The sequence below is a fragment of the Calonectris borealis genome, chromosome 1 (genome assembly GCF_964195595.1).
Source record: "Calonectris borealis chromosome 1, bCalBor7.hap1.2, whole genome shotgun sequence".
Lineage (NCBI taxonomy): Eukaryota > Metazoa > Chordata > Aves > Procellariiformes > Procellariidae > Calonectris > Calonectris borealis.
In genome coordinates, this window is record NC_134312.1 from 150849741 (window position 1) to 150870912 (window position 21172).

A 21172-nucleotide genomic window follows, 5' to 3' on the forward strand; every position below is an offset into this window, starting at 1 on the left:
CCGATTTCAGGGAGGGGACGTATGCATGTTATGGTTAGCAATATTGAGTACCCACTTCCCTTGCTATTAACAAAGCATCTTCTTCCTGTGGACAGGTCTTCTCTGATCAGCCTCTAACAACCTTCAAGTAGCATTAAACTCAATAATAAAAGCCTGCGGACTAGCTCAATCCATCACACTAATCAAAGCCCTGTTTTGCCCTCTGTAGCCTGTTCTCTAAGGCTAACGAATTTATGCAATTGTGTTCGTGTCTTCTCCCCCTCCCTTGCCTCCTTCTCTCAACTTTGAAACTTAATTCCAACCCTATCTGACAGAAGTGAAAGCTTTTTCAAATATACTACATTTCTAAAAGTTTCTTGAAAAAATAGGTGACTCAGAGACGTTCATAAATACCCGGAGGGTGGTGAGTTCAATGGCTACTAAACTCGCCAGAGTCTATATAGGTTAGAGAAACTGCAAACACCCCAGACACAGGAAGACTGTCAGATCATGATTTCCCCACATAGCAAAAAACCAAACCTAGACAGACATGAGGCTTCTCTAGACTATACATTCATGGAACTACTTAAAATAAATCAGATCTGCAAGCTCCACTGTAGCTTGTCTGTAGACCAGCAATGTGGTTTACAAAGCTTCCGAGCAGCCTACGTATAGAAATAAAGTACACCATGTCAAAAAAAAAAAATAATCCAACTGTGGACCTCACACTGTGGTAACCTCCAGAGTGGTCCTCCTTGCGAGGTTCAAGAAACCCACAGCAATGGATGCCTTGCACACCTTTCCTTCTAGAAGACTTATCTCACTTGCCAGCACCAAGCTGGCCAGTTCGTCACAGACCTCCGCTACATTACATGTTCCCTACTGAGAGAGGAGGACTTGAATCTAACACCGGCTGAGCTGCCCATTCATGCAGATCACTGTGACCAAATAGGCACCTCAAGCCTGGTCATGTCAGTTTTACCTTGTCTGCCTGACCAGGTGACAGCAGAAAACCCCAATTCTCGAATTTCCTGAAAAAAACCCCAAAACAATACGTTGTGTTCAGGCATGGAAATAAGAACACGGCTTGGCTTCATTTACTCCCGAGTCCGATGTTCCCAAGCTTTCAGTACTGTATTCCACCACCCTCCATCAAAAGTGGCTCTTCGGGAGCTGTTTCTCACCTGTGGTTCCCTGCAAACTTGATGCCTTCTTTCTCCTTCTGAGATGTGACACGCCAGACGGGAGCGGAGAGCACCAACGTGCAAACCCTCATCTGCCTTCTTGAAGACTCAGTTCAGCCCAAACCAAACTTGGAATTACCTCAGGCTTTCAGTCTTAAGCACCAGCAGACTCTGTTTTAACAAACACCTACGATTCGCGCCTTTCGAATCAGCGAGGTGGCCAGTCACCGTCTTCAAACACAAAGGGCAACAGCTGCCTCGGCTGCTGTTTCTGGAAGACACTATTTAGAAAGAATACGGGAACTGAACCAGGAACCTCTGAAACAAAAGCTAGAAACAGTACAAAGAAAGTAGCAAATCAATAGTCTGTCCCTCGGGCCCAGTGGGAGGCATGCCACATACTCACAGATGGGTTGTATCGGTACCAGCCATTTGCCCTCTTTCCGATTTGCTCCTTTTATGATGGAGCTCAGGCTGTGAAGTAACCTACAAAGCTTTTAAATTACTATCTGTAGTATCCAAACTTTCAGACTTCCTGAGGAATTTTTTTTTTGAAAAATGCACGTTTTGTGCTAGTCTCCAGAAGCATGCTTGTTCCAGTACAATTTACGTATTTTGCACTGAACTTACTGGATTAAATGAAAAACAGTCCTGGAAGTAACAGCTGGTACCCACAGCTCTCATTTATTCCCAACGGCTGCTCTAAATTCTGGACTAGGGTTGCACCCTTGTGCACCACCTTTTCACAGATGCTTTGGTATCCAGTGGCACAATTTGCATAAGCAGTAAAATATAAGGAGAAAGAGCACCTTCCCCCAAATATAACCTAGAGCTTAAGGGTTAAAAACACCATGCTGGGAGCCGATTAGCAGTTCTCACCACAGAACTATTAAAGAAGTGGGCACTACTTTCACAGACATCCAGCTGTGGTTTTGAGTATAGGGAGAGGCTGTGCTTTGTGAGTGTATCAGTAATGATACGTTACAGGCACATTTGGAGCACGCACACCACGGTGTACTTTTCAGGCAATTTAATACGGAATAAATGCCCAGATCAAGTACCTAGAAAAAGGCTTCAAACAAAAAGCAGACCTCAAGCTGCTCAGCTGTGAAAAGATGGAGGCAATGTGTAATACCTAAATTCTACTTCTGAGTCCAGACAGGAAAATGCTCCCTGGCTCCCCATCGTAGCTGCGTGGCAGATTTCCACCGGAAGAAAACCTGCGCATGTGAGCAGGGAAGAAACCGTTTTGTCTTAAAAGGATCACTGCAGATCCAGTCCAGGCAAGGCGCACAAACGAACACAGCAGCCCCATCATTGCTGGAGTCCTAGGGAACTTTACCAGACAGACTGGATGAGACTCCAAGCCTTGCAAGCACCGGCAGGCTCTGGTGGGTGGCCTAAATAGCACGCCGCTCCCAGAGTCCTCCCCGGGTCCCGGCGTCAAGCCATTGCTACAGGTAACTGCCACTTTGACTATCAACCTAAAGATACTCGGAAGCTAAGAAAACATCAAGCTTTAATGAGATAAAATCAAGTCGCTTTGCTTGATGAGATTTAGGATTTTCAATTTTGAGTGGCACTAAGCCAAAATACCTTTTAAAAACTCTCTGCCAATCTCCCCTCCTAGGTATCCAGTCTTAGGTATTAAAAATAAAGGGGAACTATTCAAAACAAGGGGAATTAGATTTTTTGTTTGTTGTGGGTTTTTTTTTCTTTTTTGGTTAAGATGACAGCCATAGTTATCAAAGTTGAAAGCATTTACTGGCAAATCAATAACTGCTTAAAATAGAAACATTTTCTCCATTAGGGAGGCTGAAGTTAGACTTTACAGTTTAAAGAAAATCTCATACTCCTGCACCACTATCAACTACCTGAACTGGAATAAATCATGAAGTTTTTGTCCAATCTATTTCAACAGACATCCTGCAGCCCTTCCTATATATCTGTTAAGAGACAAGCAATGAAAGACTGATGTTATTAACTTCGAGCCAATTATTTACGGACTGTTACTTTCTAATTAATATACAATAAATGCACAGATGTGTAATGCCAGAGAAGTGCCCACAGTGAAACTCTGAAACTAGTAAATAGAAGTTTCAATATTTTATTAAAATAGCATATTCAACCACTGTAACCAATAATACATTAACTTTATTCCCAGAGTACGCACAACACAGTAGTGATTCAAAATATCCTTATCCACGGTAATCAATGAAAATATCTCAAATTCAAGTGTACAACTAAAACTAAACCTTTGAAAAAATCTCTCCTTTAAAGAATACATAAAGCTCTCATACAGAATTCTTTTAAACTCCTCTATACTTAGATGTCAGTGTCTCTCACCTGACAATACCACTAGCTTTTTTCTTATGCATAGTAGAACATCTCATATTTTATAGTACCCATTTTATAAATAAATTGGCATTTTCCATCCTGTTTGTGTTTATCATCAGCTTCACAAAGAAACCAGTAAATAAAACTGTCAAGGACAGTCACAACAAAATGATCTCACAGCAAGATATAAAACTTGAAGATACTAAAAGATGCTTCTACTCTATTTTACATAAAAAGACAGATTTAAAAAGTGCAAGGCAAGATTTGCAGGGCAAGGGGAATATTTGTTTGTTATTTTTAGGCACATCCACTTCTTTAAAGCAAGCTTCAGAATGAAATTCCAGTTTGTTCTTCATGATACCTGTTTCAAAGTCTCTCTCAAAAAAAACAAGAAGAAAAAAAGATTACATCCGTCAAATGTCAAGCAGGGAACTTCCTGTCCAACTAATAGTCTTCAGTTATGTCTTGTTCTTCCTTTTTTCATCCTTGCGGGTTTTGGTTTGGGAATATACTGATTGTTCGCTTGATACTCAAGTTCTTTACGGAAGTAATGAATTGCTTTATTCAAACCTTCTTCCAATGGGACCTGTTCCCAAAAGTGAGGAGAGAATCGTATCACTCTAAGTTCACATCAGCTCTTTTAACAATGGTATCTTTTTTAATACAGCTATCAAAAGACTGCTAGGAAGTCTCATTCTTAGCCAATGTAAGTATTAACAGCACCACATACTGGTTACACCTCTGCACTACTAATGCATGTTAGCTTTTAAACATCAAATATATCTTCTGATGTAGTAAGTCAAAAAACCCAACAAATTTAAATCTCATCAGATGGCTATGATTGGTCTGTTTGGTGTCAAAACAGACTTACATAATTCTACTTTCAATTCATAATACATTTAAAGAGATAAGCACACAGAAATTTAAGCCCCTTCTGTTTTTAATTGTTAAAGATCCTCTTTCGCAGAATCTCACGGAATGGTGTATACCACAGAAAGGTATAAAGGTGGTGGTTTTTTTTTTATTTTTTATTTCTTCAGTGCTCCACTAATATACAGAAAAAGGGATACGAATTATCACCCAGTATCTCATTTGATATTCTTAAATCCTATACAAATAATTGTAATTCTTCATATTCTATGCCTGTAAACACTATGATTTGTAGACAGGAACAACAGAAATACTACCCACTTTTCTCAGGAGCCATATCCTCTGACATGCTTGCTGATACCACCATCAATACAGGAGGATAAAATAGCAGCACAAAAACTACTTGTCTTGATGTACCAACACTGTACTGCTACTTCAGAGTAAGTTTTGGTACTGACTGTGCCAAACACAGAAGGTCCAAAGTATAAAAGTTAACTGTTTTAAATCTTTTGTGATTGTAACACTTGCCATCGTCCTTGTGCTTTTAGACATAGTCTATTAGTATCTGGTGCCTCTGTAAATCCTTTCAGAAGGGTTTGGAGCTACCTTTTTCTATTAATAGGTTTACATTTACGAGATAGGTTTACATGTTTCCTGGAAAGATTTTTGTCTGCATATCTAAAAAAGCCTACAAACCACTGTGCTAGCTAGAATGGGGAGCTAGCTAAGAAAGTCACACCCTTTCTCGGGATTTAGTAGACCTTACCTCCCCAAACCAACCAGTTCTTATCATCAGCTATGCCTCGTTATATTGCACAGTTAACTTGATCAAGAAGGTTGAGAAAAGAAAAAACAGCAACCATGGGCATTTTGCATTTCTTGCATATTAGCTGTGCAGAACAACCACAATCTTGACATCACCTCAGATAGCTGGTAACTAAGCTTTAGAGGTGGACAGACATTACTGTGGGTGGTGAGATGTTAGACTAACCCTGAGCACATTTCGAGCTTATCAACACATAGAACAAGCTCTGAACATCTCTACATATGATACCCTTAGTCCAAAATAAGGGCTTTTTGTTCTGGTTTACTTCAGTCCACTAGAATAAAAAAAAAAAAATCAAAATGTGTCATCTCTCTCTGGCTAGCTTCTGTTTTGCCTGAGTTTCACATATTTCCCTTTAAACAAACTCTAAAAACCAGAACACTTTTCTGGTGCTCATATTTCTCCCTATTAATCCAAACAAACTTTTTGGTTACAATGATGTTACAGATCATCTTAAAATAGTCTTACTGCAAAGATTTTCTAAATATTTTAATAAAATAAGAGCAATTTTTTCTTTCCATAATGCATGTTACCACAGCAAAACAGGAATGAGGACTGCAGCAACAGCAAACTCATAAGCTCCCATAACTATGTACCACGTATTTCAAAGGATTCATCGGGCTTACAGAAAGGTAGATACTTCATAATATGCATGTGATAATGTTAAAATGCCTATCCTAAAAATGTTTTTTTCTACTTAAGTCTATTATAAATGCTAATGCTAATATGCTCTTCTGCATGGCACAGGCCATACAGTCTTATCCAGCAATTCTAGGGCAACATGTGAGAGAGAGCCTTTTAAACAACTGTCCTGGAGATTGTGTTAAACAGATATTCTGATAACTGAAATGTATCGTTATCATGTGGTCCTCCCCCAACTCCCTCTGCCTCCCTGTGTTTTTGCACACGACAACAGTAATAGAGCTGTACGTACCACAGGTTCCCAGCCAAGCAATAACTTGGCTTTCCTGATGTCAGGTTTTCGTTTCTGAGGGTCATCCTGTGCTTCTGAGAGAAACTGGATTTCACTCCCACTGCCTATTAAACAAGAGACTGTGCATTATCATCCGCAATTCACTATGCTTTGCATTTACATCTTTCCTACCTATTGGAGTGTCAAGTCTTTCTGCCACTTTCTGCTTCATAATTCTACCACTGAAATGCTTTCCACAGACACAGTTACACTGCGTGGTACAGCTGGGTGAACCCGCTGTCCCACAGCAACATGGATTCACAAAGCATTTCACAAAGCTTTCAGCATGGATTCACAAAAGGGAAGTTATGCTTGACCAGTCTAAAAACCTTCTATGATGAGATGACTGTAGCCAAGGGCAGAGTAGTAGATATCATCTACCTTGACTTAAGTGAGGCTTTTGACACTGTCTCCTATAACATCCTTATTGAGGGCTGGATGAGCAGACAGTGAGGTGGATTGAAAACTGTGTGGCCAAGCCCAGAGGGTGGTGATCAGTGACATGAAGTCTGGTTGGAGGACGGTAACTAGTGCTGTGCCCCAGAGGGCAATACTGGGTCAATACTGAGTTGCTGATATACCAGAGGGCTGTGCTGCCATTCAGAGGGACCTTGACAGGCTGGAGAAAAGGGCTGACAGGAACCTCATGAAGTTCAACAAGGAGAAGTGCAAAGTCCTGCACCTGGGGAAGAACAACCACAAGGCACCAGTACGTGCTGGGGGCTGACCACCTGGAAAGCAGTTTGGCAGGAAAGTTTGGGGGTCCTGGTGGACACCAAGTTGAACATGAGCCAGCCATGTGCCCTTACGGCAAAGAAGGCAAACGGTATCCTGGGCTGCAGTAGGAGGAGTGCTGTCAGCAGGCCGAGGGAGATGATCTCCCCCCTCTACTCAGCACTGGTGAGATATATCTGGAGTGCTGGGTCTAGTTCTGGGCTCCCCAGTACAAAAGAGACATGGACATACTGGAGAGGACTACAGTGAACAGCTACTAAGATGATGAAGGGACTGGAGCAGCTCTCCTGTGAAGACAGGCTGAGAGAGCTGGGACCTGGAAAAGAGAAAGCTCAGGGGGATTTTTTCCATGTGTATAAATACCTGATGGGGGGAGTAAAGAAGAGGGAGCCAGGTTCTTTTCAGTAGTGTCCATTGACAGGACCAGAGGCAATGAGCACAAACTGAAACATGGGAGGTTCCCTCTGAATATCAGGAACGCTATTTTACTGTGAGGGTGGCCCAGCACTGACACAGGTTGCCCCGTGAGGCTGTGGAGTCTCCACCCCTGGAGATACTCAAAAGCTGTCTGGATGTGGTCCTGGGCCACTGCCAGCTGTAGGTGGCCCTGCTTGAGCAGGAGGGTTGGACCAGATGACCTCCAGAGGTGCCTGCAAACCTCAACCATTCTGTGATTCTGTTAGCACTTTTGCATTGTAAAAGGACTTCACTTCCTCTTTGCCCATACTCTCCAGTCTGATTTAAATAGCCAACATAGTACTTGCCCTTCCTCATGACAATACACAGAAACAGGACAATTTTGCTAACCAAATCTAGCAAATAGTTTACATGCCATGTTACTGTGGGATTTTATGGATGTAGAACTAAACCGCCTCTCTGGGCAGACTGAAACAGATCCAGTTGTTTGTGAACAGACAGACAAATAGAGGTAACAATTATTCTATGTGCCTGATGGGTTTGTTGCTGTGATTTTCAATTTCCTTCCCTGATCTGTGGATTCATAGATGTTTTCCAGAGGGTGTAGTCCTCTATTAGAAACATCACATGCATCAGCTTCTGTACTGCCTGTTTGAACTTGTCTTTTTCAGATCCCTCCGAAGCAATGCTGGAATCTACAGACTAAAAACCCTTGGCTAATGGCATCAGTATGTTTCACCTCATTAGGAAGCTGCACTAGAAGATGAAGCACAGCACTTTCCTTCCATTCTTGAGAGCTCTGATTTGCTACAGGTATCAAAGCAAGAATGAAGAGAAAGCCACAGTGTTATCTTCCCAGTCCCACATACAAGGGAGGTGCTGACAGCCCTTGCAAGAGTCACTGGTAGATCAGTAAAAAGTACAGAAAAGACTATCACCACAGCATGAGGTTTTTAATGGTAGTTGAGGGAGCGCAGCCTGCATAATTGTGAAGATCCACCTTGCTGAAGTATCCATATTTCAGCTAAGATGTTATGCAAGACATATTCATTCGTATGTTTTACATGTCATTTATGTATTGTCTTTGTGCCAAAACAATGCTAAAAAAAAAATGCATAAACAGTATACAAAATAATTGGCATAGATTGCACAGATACACAGAAAGAATGTATTAATTCTACTGTTCATGCAATATTTTACATACAATTGAAGGGATTTGGATTATCTTATTAATATTTAATTAGATGATTAGGATACAATTAAATGCCTTTGATAAAGTTATTAAGAAATCCAAAGACCAATTAAATTATCCATATATTACACACACTAATCAAGTAATAATAATCTAACAACAATAAGTACTTCATAGCTTTACTAAGAATTACTTATCATACTCACCAACAAGTTTTTTAATTAACTGGGCAAATTCTAGGATAGTGTGCTCTTCTGGGTTTCCCTAGAAATAAAAGGGATATTCATTACAATAGCAATTAAACACCTTAAGACATGTTAGCTTTCTGACATGAGATGTTTCTAACAGGGTCATGTTAAACTCTGAAGAGGCTAAATATTACGCCTTACTCCTACTTTGATGAAAAAAATTTAACTTTGACAAGCTCCATACTTATCAGAAAAGTTGTCCTCCATTACATTTGCCTTGGTAATTCAATGTATTGTAGGGGGGTGCCCAAAAAAATCAGTCTGTAAAGAATGGGCAAATGCACCTCAATCACAGTAAAGGCATAGACCACTCAGCAGCCCACAAAAACACATCATCAGTTTGAAATCTGGATTCAAGGACTTCGCTGAGTTGAGGACAGACGATATAATGAAGTAGTATGCTAAATTCTCAGTTCATCCAGAACTACAAAAATCAACCAATTTAGCTGCAAACAATTGCTTCTGCATTTACTACATCTTACATATCAATGTGCATAAAGGCTACTTGCTTTCCTATACAATATTCCTTTTCTTAACTCTAATTTTTTTACCAACTTGCACATGAACTCCTGATCAACATTTCAGAACAAAATGCTGAAAGCTTCCTGTTAGCATTAGCTCACCTTCATCACACTCAATTCCCTCCATCCCTAGCTTTCCTTATCTAAAGCTGAACATTTAGGTACATACAGATTTTCTGCAGACAAAACATGTGATGAGGTTTAAAAATATCACCATTTGGATAGAAATACAGAACTGAATTTATGGCTACAGTAAAAAAGGAAAATCTATTGAACAACTGCCCTGCAGAGTTGAATACCTGATCTGGCAGAAGTTGGCATACACAGAAATGACCTGGCACATGCATCCTTTTTCTATTCTTATATCCACTGCTGAGAATAAGGTACAACAAATGGGACAGAACAAAAATCCTATTAGAAAAGTTAAGTTCTAAGCAGCCTTAATCAATACTAGAAAATTAGACAACCAAATGCTATCCCATTTTCCTCTAATCAAGGCTAGTATTTCTAGATTTCTAATTATTTCTAATTATTATTAATCCTTCAGTGCTTTTCTTCATTAAAACCAGTCTTCAATCATTTCCTTGGTGTATTTTGCATGTCCTCCCCCCCCCATATTTTGTTCAGTTTTTTTCATATTCTAATTACATAAATCTTTTTGCTAAAACAAATTAAAAACTCTAGCAAATTTATCCTGTTCTTGGAACTGTAAGATCTCAACATAGGGGCTTAATCTTCTTATTTATAAAGAGAATACATGGAAGATTACATTATTCATAATGGAAAGAGCTTTTTTGCTCCATTTATTTCTTCCAGAAATCAGCATCAGTGACAAGGAGGAAAACAGAGGTGATGTTGGCCACGGCACAGTTAACACAGTAGAGTGGAGCTCTCATACTCACCAAGTTGACAGGACTGCTGACATTGCTGTTCATCAACGCCACCAACCCATTCACAAGATCACTATAAAAAGGGAAGAACAGATTGAGGCAATTTCCACTTCCCTATAAATAATATCTAATTGTCTAAAAAGAGAGCTGCCTCCTCAGAGCTCCAGTAAAGCAGATCAGGCAGCTGAGCGAGGAATGCTGAAATCAGATTTACAGTGTATACTTGAATGAGTGCATGTTTTCTCAGCTGTTTGTTCCACAGTCCCGATTGTAAGATATACTGAACTGGGGGTTAGTTTGAAAGGGTGGTTATCTTCGGATACATTGGCTATAGTTCATCTGAACATATGAAAGAATATAAAAAAATATCAAGTTACTAAAAAACAATATTTCCTCTAAAGAACAATATTCCCAGTACCCAAGAATATTTAGAGGCCCATTACCAACACATTTCAAACAGAATAGAATCAGTTGTAATACAGAAGCACATGGCACCACCACCTGCTTTGCAGTTTGTTGTTTTAATTGTCTTCTCGCTTTCAGAAATTCTTAAACCAAGTTTGTTAAAAAACAGTATTTTGGTGTTACCTCTCCCCAGCAAAATAACCCAAAGTTATTTTGGGTTATCAGCAACAAACTTAGCAGCTTGCCCCCAGACATACAAATCCAGATCCCTTTCATTATGATTTATAATCAGGAAAGGAGTGGCTACTTTGAACTGATGGGGTTTCCGTAGTGTCTATCAGCACTGTTATTACTTTCAGCAGAGGGAAAGAACATTTCCAAGCAGAGGAGAATGATTTAAACAACCCAGAAGCCTGGCACGGAAGTTCAGCTAGCACGACAGAACAAAAGATTCTGAGGAACAGATTCACTTTTTTGTAGTGAAAGTACATTCTGGCCTTGCTTACACTGCAAATATTAGCTACAGCAATACCCCCTCAACCGGTTCCTTCCCCCAGATGTACTACGGCATCTACAGCACACACGCTGACCACAACAACCCCAAAGACACACGGTGGCAGTGTTGCATTGAAATGCAAGGACTGACAAACTGCTCAGCATTAAACACTTATCTACGCGTTACCTGCTGTCCCTTGAAGGGAAGAACACATTAATAGTTCAATTCAAAGTTCTAAACCAACTAACGTTTTGTTTCTTGGTACTTTTAAAGACTTCAGTGTCTCCCTTCTGAAAGTAAAGCTGGCCTAAGAATGAACATATTTTTTTTGACTAAAATGCACATGCGTACAAAGTCGGCCAAGCTCAAAGAACCATCAAGTGAAATCAATATCAGACAGTACAAAGAGGCTTACCTGACATACTGGAAAGCTCTCGTCTGAGTTCCAGGTCCATAGACCTAAAACCAGATGAAAATTAGAAAAGTTACATAAATATAAAAGCCCTCTCTAGCTCAATTATCTTTTCCTCACCAATCTAGTATCCCAAGGAGATACACCTGAGACACAAGCTCAATGTTACAGGAATGGAAAAAGATGAGCTTGCAGAGCCTCTGGCAAAGTATCAGTTCTTTGAAGGTCTTCTTCCTCTTGGACGTGTCTCCAGTAAACATATCCTTAGGCATTTTGTTAACCAGAACTCTGCATGTAGAAAACATTCTCAGGGATGTAGGACGGAGTGATGCTTTGTCCTCTCCTGGAACACTGAAAGAGGCTGCAGTATGCACTCAGCCAGAAAAGAGCACCAAATATTTAAAGCAAACCTCGGACTACTAAGATGTGGTTATGACAATCAATTTTTATTCGCTTATTAACAACAGCCGACTTCAAAGAGACCACCAAATGTTAGTGGTCTCTAAAAAAATTGTCAAGAAAAATAGCACTGTAAGTGTTTAAAGCAATCAGGACAAAAAAAAAAAAAGTGGCTCTAAGTATTACTATCTGGGGAAATGGGAAGTAGAATAGTTTCCGGAGGAGACAACTCCCAAAGTCACCTGTACAGATTTGTATCAAAATCTTAGAGGGGAAAAAATAAAAAGTTTTCTCAGGTTATGCGCTGGGACTTTGGAGCAAGCAAGTTGCTTAAGTTCAAACAGATATTAAAGTATACTTAAAGTGTACGTAATGGTATCAGATAACATTATTTTTTTCACAGTTTAATTGTGTGCAGTACTAAAGTCCCTAGAACATGAATACTTAAATTCTGAAAGCAATTAGTAGGCATACTGAAGTGGTGAAAACACTTAAGTGTAACTGGGGATGCACACAACTTACCATCAACCTGCTACAACAGAAAAGCTTTTTGGAAGGACAGACTAGAAAGCATGTTTGTTTTCCTAGGGGACAGGAAAGACAATACAATTGGTATACATGCCATCGTCTGTCACTTGGTAAGCCTGCTGCTCTTTGAGGCCGATTCAGAACCAAGACAGTTCACATTTCAGCAGGCACTGGGTAAGATCAGGGGTTTACCCAATAACTGATTCTGAGAGGAATGCACCAGGAGAGCACACTGACAGCCTGATGGACTCCCAAAGCAAACAGGAAGCAGATTTTATGGACGTATACAGAGCTTCCTGCTTGTTTTCTTTTAGCTTGTGGGATAAGTTTTACAGAACTAAGTCATTTGTGCATGATTTCTGCAAAGTCATCCGTGTGGCTACCTTTCCTATGTGCAGGTGGTGGCTGGAAAATACAATGTAGTTTCCTCCTCCCATTTTCTCTTAATAATTCCTGATTTCTCTTAATAAACCCTTCCTTTACAATAACGCAAAGCAACAATGGTCATGTTTGCATAGGCTATAATTTTTTCAAATTAAAGAGATTGTTTTCTCAGAGACTATTTACTCCATTTGAACAATTCCTTTGAACCAAGAGATTGAATAAATTTGGTTTCTAAAAAGGTCAACACTTGGTATTCCTGTCAGCCAAATTCTGTGATGATACAAGGATGAAACCTTTTTTTGTCTCAACTACTGCTTATTGCTGATAATTCATTTTATTTGACCTGGTCAGCTAAACAACTCTCCCCTTAGTTCTTCTCTCATATTCAGTAATTTCCAATGTCATACAGTTACTCCCTACAGAACAGTGATGTTGGGCAAAATGTTCTATTTCATCCTCTATTACATTCTTGATAAAGTTGAGACAGCACGGCAATTACAAAAATAATAACAAAAAAAGCTTTCAATATTCCCTTCCACAGAACAGCACTGACTCCAGACTTCTCTTACTGATGCTCTAAAATATCCCATGGATTCTATGTTTTAAAACAAGATAACTGCTTCATATTTAGTAAGGCTTCACAAAACTTCCAGTTAGTGTTCTCACTCTCTACTTGTTATAGATTACAGGACTACTTTCAATGAAACTTGAGAAACTAAGCATGAATGAAAAAAAAAGTTTCAGAGGCCAAATATGGCAATAGTTCACTACATGCACTGGGGAACAAACTCGAAAAATGGAAGTACCTTCTGACCCTCTGTAGGCTAGATAAGCTTTCTAAACAGCATTTAGAGGCTCAGACTTTATGCCCCAGGATGCCATCCTGGGAACTTATAATACTGACAAATCAGTATATGGTTACACTCATATTTGGAAACAAGCAAGTCCTACAAGGACCAAAAGTGTCAAAGCAAGAAGCTCCATCTTCTTGTCTGCTTCTACTTGCTTAGTGTCTGGCAACAAACAGAACCAACCTCAACCTGCAGCTCTGGGGAGACGCCTGGGTAAGAAAATCAAACTCTTTCTGCAGGAATTTGAGTGCTTTTTTTTCCTTGATGTTTTGAAAGGAAAAAAAGTACTGAACCCATGTGGTTGTGCAATTAGCTGAAGAGACTCCTATCAGTAGAGACTAGGCAAGCTGGGCTCACTGGTTTTGTCAGCTACTCAAGACTAAGCCCTGACATCTGCAGTCTTAATGCTGACTTATGACACATTAAACATCATATGTCCTAGCAAACACTAGCCATTAAGTCACAGTCAGCCACACACGATTGCTACCATACTCTGAGCACTGATAGTGCTTTGTAGAAAAAAAGTAAATCTCTGGGGAAAAAGCAAATCTTTAGGAGATGCAGTGAAAACAGCATTCAAGTTACTACAGGCTTGTTACTCTGAAATAACCACAAGTCTAAACCAGAAATTTAGCAATGGTTAGGAACAACAGAGTAGCCAAGATGCATCACTTATGACATTAAAAATAATAACAAATTGCCTAAGTTAACAATCACTAATAAACAGCAAGCAAGTAAGCAAATGCTGACCTCCAGAGAAGACCAATCTTTCAAAAATTATCAGTGTACTTAAGTCAGGTGATGTGCGTTGCTTTGCAGAATATACACAATTTGAGCTTTTTTAACTTTATTTTTTATAAAGAGTTCTAGATTTCACCCTGTCAGTAGGGTAGCGTTTACTACCCAAGTTTTGCAGGGGGTAGCCGTATTTTGGCATATTATTTGAAAAAGATTAAAGTTAGGGGAGATCTATGACAGGACACCAAGCTTCACCTTGCCTGGGCATGACTTAATCCCTGGTCTAGACTCTTCAATGCTCTGTCCAGTTTCAGGTTTTGCTCTACAAGAATCACGATAGGGGGAGTTGCCACAAAACTTTCATTCTTTTCTCCTCGGATTGTCTGCTCCTTCCTAGAGGAATTCCTGGCTGAACTCTGGATTTTACAGTCTCCATTAGAAGGAATGCTGTCTCAGTCTCAAGATAGCTGCCCTGTGGAGGTACTTAGCAACATTTTTAGTTATTTAGCAGAAGTCGCTGAGTCATTTCCTGGCACTTCACTCTTCTAATCTAGGCAATATTAACAAATATTTATATGAAGTTTTTCTTATATGTCAAATGAACTGTAAATGTTTCCATGAGCTTACAACTGATCTCAGATTCCAAACTACTTCTCCATGTTTCAGGATGTCTCCTCATTTATTTTACATATCCTCATTATTTTATAACAGTAATCGAAACAGGATCAGGGCATAGGTCAGACACTGTCTGTACTGCTACATTACCAGCAGCATCTTTGGCAGAGCATTGGCCTGTGCCAGCTCTTGCTCTCCCAGACAATGTCGTGACATTGCTTAAGCATTATCAAGAGCCAAGGACCATTCACAGCAAACTGTCTGGATATGGCAACTTGCTTCAGCAGGAAAATTTAGCTGAATAGATGTGAGCCATGCCACACCATTTTGTCAATAGTAACAGAAACTAGTCCTGGCTGGCTTTACTTACTAATATGTGATGTAGCCTGAAGGCCTTTAACATTACATTATACATGGAAAATTTAGGCTCATCTCCAAGCTTGCAAAAAGAGATTTAGATGCCTAACTTCCAAAAAGGGTTCAAGAGAAAGTTCCTCAGCAGGAGGAAGTAACAAAATGCCATGTCCCCATAGAAGAGTCGTGACAGACAGAGATTCAAGTTCAGAATGACTAGAACACTTTCTCAGATTGCAACTGGTAGTCTTATTTCTCTCTGGGAAAGGAACACCATACCATCAACAGAGCACATCTTTGGATACATAATTCTATACACTTGAGCTTGATATACTGAAAGATTAGATTTTTAGAGGGAGGGAAACCCCAGTGTTTTCTAAAATCCAGCCTCTTTCACAGCACATGAGGACAGGATATAAAGATGAACAACTCTTCACATCACTGAGAGGTCATTACTTACTGTTAGTGGTTCTCCCTGGAGGGCTTGTAGGATAAAATTACTGACAACTCTACCATCATTCATATGCATTCGAGGACCAAAAGTATTGAATATTCTGGCAACCCTCACTTCAACTCCTTCCTGTAGGCAAAGAAAAAAGAATTGTTACTGCCTTAGTAAGAGTGTCTTTCTTCCTAAAAGTGCAAATTAACTCTCCCCTGTCCAAAAGCTTTCTTAAGAATCCATCTTCCAGCTTTAACAAGCATTGTTTTCTCACCATGAAACACTTCTAATCTGTCACCAACGCTACTGGAAACTGTAGTGCATACAGCAAGGTAATGTATACTAGTTCTCAGTATTTGTAATCCAAATTCTAAATCAGTGCTAATATAGCTGACGATTTCAGCACATGCATTTTCTTCCAACAAGAACTTTAAGATTTTTCAATAGTACCCTTCCAACAACTTATTTCACCTGTGACTTATCTACTTTTTTTTGCACATAAGTGAATTCTCACAGTCACCAGATATAGTACTAAGGTAGTGTTTCCAAAGATGAGAAAAGTCGAATACTTCAGATGGGTATCTTTACCAACACTATAAAGTAAGTGGCTTTGTAATCACAGCCACAATGTTTCTTAGCTCTCTCCTACTTAATAGGCTGTGTAAATGCATGCATTGCAATCCAGCTCTCTTCATTGGCTTAGTTTTTTTCCAAGAAACATTTGTATCATTCCCTGAAGTCCTTTCTGGAGGATATTTTGCAAATCTTCAAAGCAAAGTGCAACAAACAGATGAAATTGGAAACTGACTGGACAAAACATTTTAACACTGGGAGACTGCAGACTGAAGTAATCTCTCCCTAGGTATTTTCTGTTTATTGACACTTACTCATTTGGACAAGGCACAGTTCATGATAAAACCTACAAGAAGGATGTTTGGTCTTTGTGAGCTGAAGCATGCACTTGGCTCCTGATGAGTTCAGAGCAGTGTGGTATGCTGTAACAGATAGATGCTACCACGTGAGAGTGAAAGCCACGAGGCAGGGAGGAAGGTGTCAACTTCAGCCCAGGCCTCTCCATCCTCCTCATACTCCCTGGTCCTCCACCGTTCCAGAAAAAGCCATCCTTGTATCAGTCACAGGAAACACTTTTTGTCTGAAGCAAACTTTGTGCCGCTGATTCAACTGAATCAACCGAAGTCACAAGCACAATGTTCTGGAGTTGCAAACATTCGGTTATTTCTTCAGAGGACACACAGAACATCTTGTATTTTCAATGCCTTTTACTAAGGCTTAGACCAATGCTTGCCATTTTCTTGGAAGACAAGAGCGTGTATGGAAGAAGTGTCTTGTTGGTACATCTGTAGCTGAAGGCTGCAGCTCACACACACTTCATTCAGAAGAGACCTGGAAACACATTTTTCTTGGAAATAAATGTAGCTTCATGTATAAGAGAAATTTGCAGGAAAATCTGATCTTCTGTCTTGGATCTCCAGGTGATTCATACACAAATGAATCCCCAAAGAAGTTTTATGAAAGCAATAGCATTAGCTTTTTACAGGTGGGAGAGTGAGAGAGGCAAAAGGCACATTTAACACTTCAGCTATTACTTGGTGTTGAGAAATGGGAAATACCAAGTAGTATAAGGAAAGCCAACACTCCCTAGTATGGAGAAGACCAAACAACATCCAGTTCTGTTTAACTGCAGGTAACATTTCAGTCACCATGATCAAATGTTGTTTATATTTGCAACTAAACTGTAAACTAACAGTAACCAGGGAGGTAACTGTTGTGCCATAGGAAAAGCTACAGTCTTGGGTCTTTGTCACACAACAAGCTTGCAATTTTGGCACAATGGAGCCAAAAAAATAACCTCACAACATCCACTTGGCCCTGCTGAGACACTCTGGAAAGACCAGAAGTCCCTTCCCATGCAACATGCATCAGCTGGGAACATAAGCTTTATTTCCTGTTAGCTAAAAAAGCATGGCAGTGTAACATATCAAACATATACTTCCAGCAGCATATTACAGAGCCATTCCCAATGCCTTCACTGTATCTGGAAATATATACTCTGATAAGAGTTTCTCGTTCTTTCATTTTGCCCAGCATTCTATCTTAAAAAGGACACTGACTCCTTCAGGGAGTAATTGTATTTCATGTGGGCTTTCCAGATATTGCCATTAGTAACAAGTTCAGAAAACAAGGCACTTGGAAGCTAGAACTCAAGGTAAAAATAACTCATTAAACAATGCTGACCAAAAATTCTCTCTCATAGTGCACAAGCTACAGCAGCAGCCTTGTTTTCCAGTACTGGCTGGAAACTAGCAAGAGAACTAGAAAAGAGAAACAACACATTCTCTGTAGGCACTTACTCATAGCCACAGTGAATCTGTATTTCTTCTCCCTTCTATTTATTCCCCTCACCCCACTGTAATGTTATCTTGTAAAATGAGTAACTTTTTATTTATAGTGTCATCTTGCAAAGCTTTTCTCTGCAGCCTACTGCTTTGAAAAATCTATTTTCTATGCAGCTGAATTTTCATTTGTGCCTGTAAAACTGGGATCTATCTTCTCAAAAGAAACTCTTTCTTGAGATTTTGGAGCCACTAACTTAAAAATTGTCCCAAGTTTCCTTTTGCCATTTCATGAACATCTCCTTTGAAGTGATCCTTTTTGCATGTTGAGTAACTCTACTCCTTTTTGTTTTAATTGACTACGAATACTTACGGTACGCTCTTACCTATGTCTTGTTATTCTGAATATCAACAACAACATGTTAATTATGACTGACTACCTTCACCATATTCCCACTAGCAAAGCCATTTACTTCCCCAGATTTGTGGCAGTAAGTCGTGTACAGTATTTTATTATATCCTAGAGAAAGGAGAAAAACTTCTTTGGTCCACATTTATACTGCTAAACAAAAGAGAGCTTGAGACTAATCCCTGAAGCTGAGATCTAATGTGATCAACTGGCTTCTGTCCTCACGATTTAAGACTATGCCTTCCTATAACAGATTAATCAGAGAGAAAGTTCCTTGAGCAATACAAAAAAGAGCCCGGGAGCAAGCTAATAAAATGCAGCATTGTGGGCTATCAAAACACCTCAGCTCACTCTATTATTTAGCAGTATGGACACGTTCACAGAGACCGTGCCTGTACAAATGGAGAGGGAAGACAGAAAAGATGCAAGATTGTTATGGCTTACAGAGATACCTCCTCTGAATAAATACTGAGACTATTCTATAACTGTCAGTCAAAAAGTAACATTAGTTTTCCAGTCTGCCCTGCAAAACAAACTTTTCCATGGTCTTCAGCATGAGTCTTTGCCACTTAGTTCTAGAGATTCCTGCTCCAGAAAGCATCAAGCTATCAAAGATGCTATGATAACATCTTAATTTAAAAAGACGTATTTTAATTTTATAAGTCTTGTAAGAAATGATATCTCCTTGCATTGACTGTCTCAGAAAATAGATCAATACAACTCAAATGTCAAGCGGTTCTTTTCACTGAAACAGCTCGGATATATGCTGTGGCTGTAATTCATAAGTATATTAGGCAAGCTTCTCTTACTAATTAACAGTGCTTCCTTCTTTGTAAAGTCTGTGGATCTATCTGAACAGCAAGCATGAATTAGATCTCCCTGCATACAAAATCAGGAAAGGGAAAGCTGCAATTAATTGTCTGCTCTCCAGCAGACAACTGGATTAAAAAAATCTGCCACCGAAAGCCCAGACAGTTGCATGGATATCACTGTGACCTGATACAAGTCTTTATCAATGTTTCAGCTAAAATTACTAAGATTGTTGCCTGCATCCCTTGCTTTATTAGTCACTTTCTTACTGATTCATATTCTTTCCCATGTGTTTCAGAGATCATTAACTAAGTCTCAAAATTGTTCCCAAAACCCTGAATTGTAATCACAGCAGAATTACTAGCACAGTGTTCACCAGGATCCATCTGTGACATGTTTAAGCTACCATACTCCACACTGAGGCTCAGTCCAAGGTATTTTATATATATGTACTGCCTATAGTATAAGCAAAAGGAGATTAATTCCGGGTTACTAACAGCTTTTTAAAACAGTTTTGCAAAAATACGCTGAGATCTGAATTTCATAAACAGTAAAGTACCTAAACAAGCTAGGAAGGAAAATCACAATGATCTGACTCTACTTTCAGCATCATGCAGGTCCCTGAACACAACCAAGGCACACCTCCAGTACTCTTATCTTACGGTTGAAATATTACCATGCTTATAGTTCAACACTTCCCAGACTACAGAAGCTACAACTTCTCTTCGAGGTCTCTCCATACCGTTATTTATACCTCCCTGCTAAAAGTATGTGCTATTTCTGGCACTTGCCCCAGCTTGCATACCTCTTGTACGTACTGTACATGGCCAATGCAAACAGCCACAGGCCTGTTCCACCAACACTTTGACAGGAGACGTTGCCATTGGGAAGGGATGTGTACCCTGAATCAATCATTCAAGTGCCTGAATTACTAGGATATCCCCTTCAGACAGGGATTTTAACTTCAGTATTTTACTGCACAACATGGCTTCTGAACATGAGGCGGCAGATAACATAACCAGTGCAATCATACCCAGTGAATGAGAACTGTATCACAGCTTCCAGTAAGTTTCCAGTAAGGGTCAGGAATACACACAAACAAACAAGAATATATATGCCAAACAATTTAATTTTAATCATCTGCATAATGGAGAGTTCTGTAGAATTATACTCATGAATTGGTGTAACAATGACAGTTACAGGTGAAAGAAAATGCCTTACCAGTGCTTTTAGAGCAATGGTGGCTGTATGAGGAGGATGCACCTTACAAAAATAAGAGGTGTACCAAATTGAAAAGAACATCAGCGATAGGACAAGAGGAAATGGCCTCAAGTGGCGCCAAGGGAGGTTTAGATTGGACATTAGGAGAAATTTTTTTACTGAAAGAGTGGTCAGGCCTTGGAACAGGCTGCCCAGGGAAGTGGTTGAGTCACTATCCCTGGAGGTATTTAAAAGACGTGTAGATGAGGCGCTTAGGGACACGGTTTAGTGGGCATGGTGGTGTTGGGTTGATGGTTGGACTCGATGACCTTAAAGGTCTTTTCCAACCTTAATGATTCTATGATCAGAAACACCACATACTTTGCATCAAGAGATGAATGCTGCTATGGGTATATTCTTATTCAGACACCAGATAAACTTAGTGAAGTGAATCAATCTCCAAAAAAAGTTTGAAGCGTTCCTGACTTCAAAATTCAATTTGCACAACAGTGTAGCAATATCAAGAACAAAGAACTAAGTTCTCCAATTACCTGAGGGAAATCAGAAGATGGGATTTCTTACAGCACACCAAGGAAAGAAAAA

General features: G+C 39.7%; 1 protein-coding gene across 2 annotated transcripts in view; it reads right to left on the reverse strand.

Moving 5' to 3' along the window:
* Nucleotides 1-3254: 3254 nt before the first annotated feature.
* Nucleotides 3255-21172, reverse strand: part of UXS1 (UDP-glucuronate decarboxylase 1) — a 65317-nt gene continuing 47399 nt past the window's right edge. For both annotated transcript variants that reach the window (XM_075136235.1, XM_075136243.1), the window contains 6 exons: nt 15815-15934; nt 11489-11532; nt 10185-10245; nt 8720-8777; nt 6131-6234; nt 3255-4086 (listed from right to left, as the gene is read on the reverse strand). In XM_075136235.1, coding sequence (XP_074992336.1) covers nt 3955-4086; nt 6131-6234; nt 8720-8777; nt 10185-10245; nt 11489-11532; nt 15815-15934 — 519 coding nt within the window. In that variant the 3' untranslated portion in view covers nt 3255-3954. The remainder of the gene's footprint in view (nt 4087-6130; nt 6235-8719; nt 8778-10184; nt 10246-11488; nt 11533-15814; nt 15935-21172) is intronic.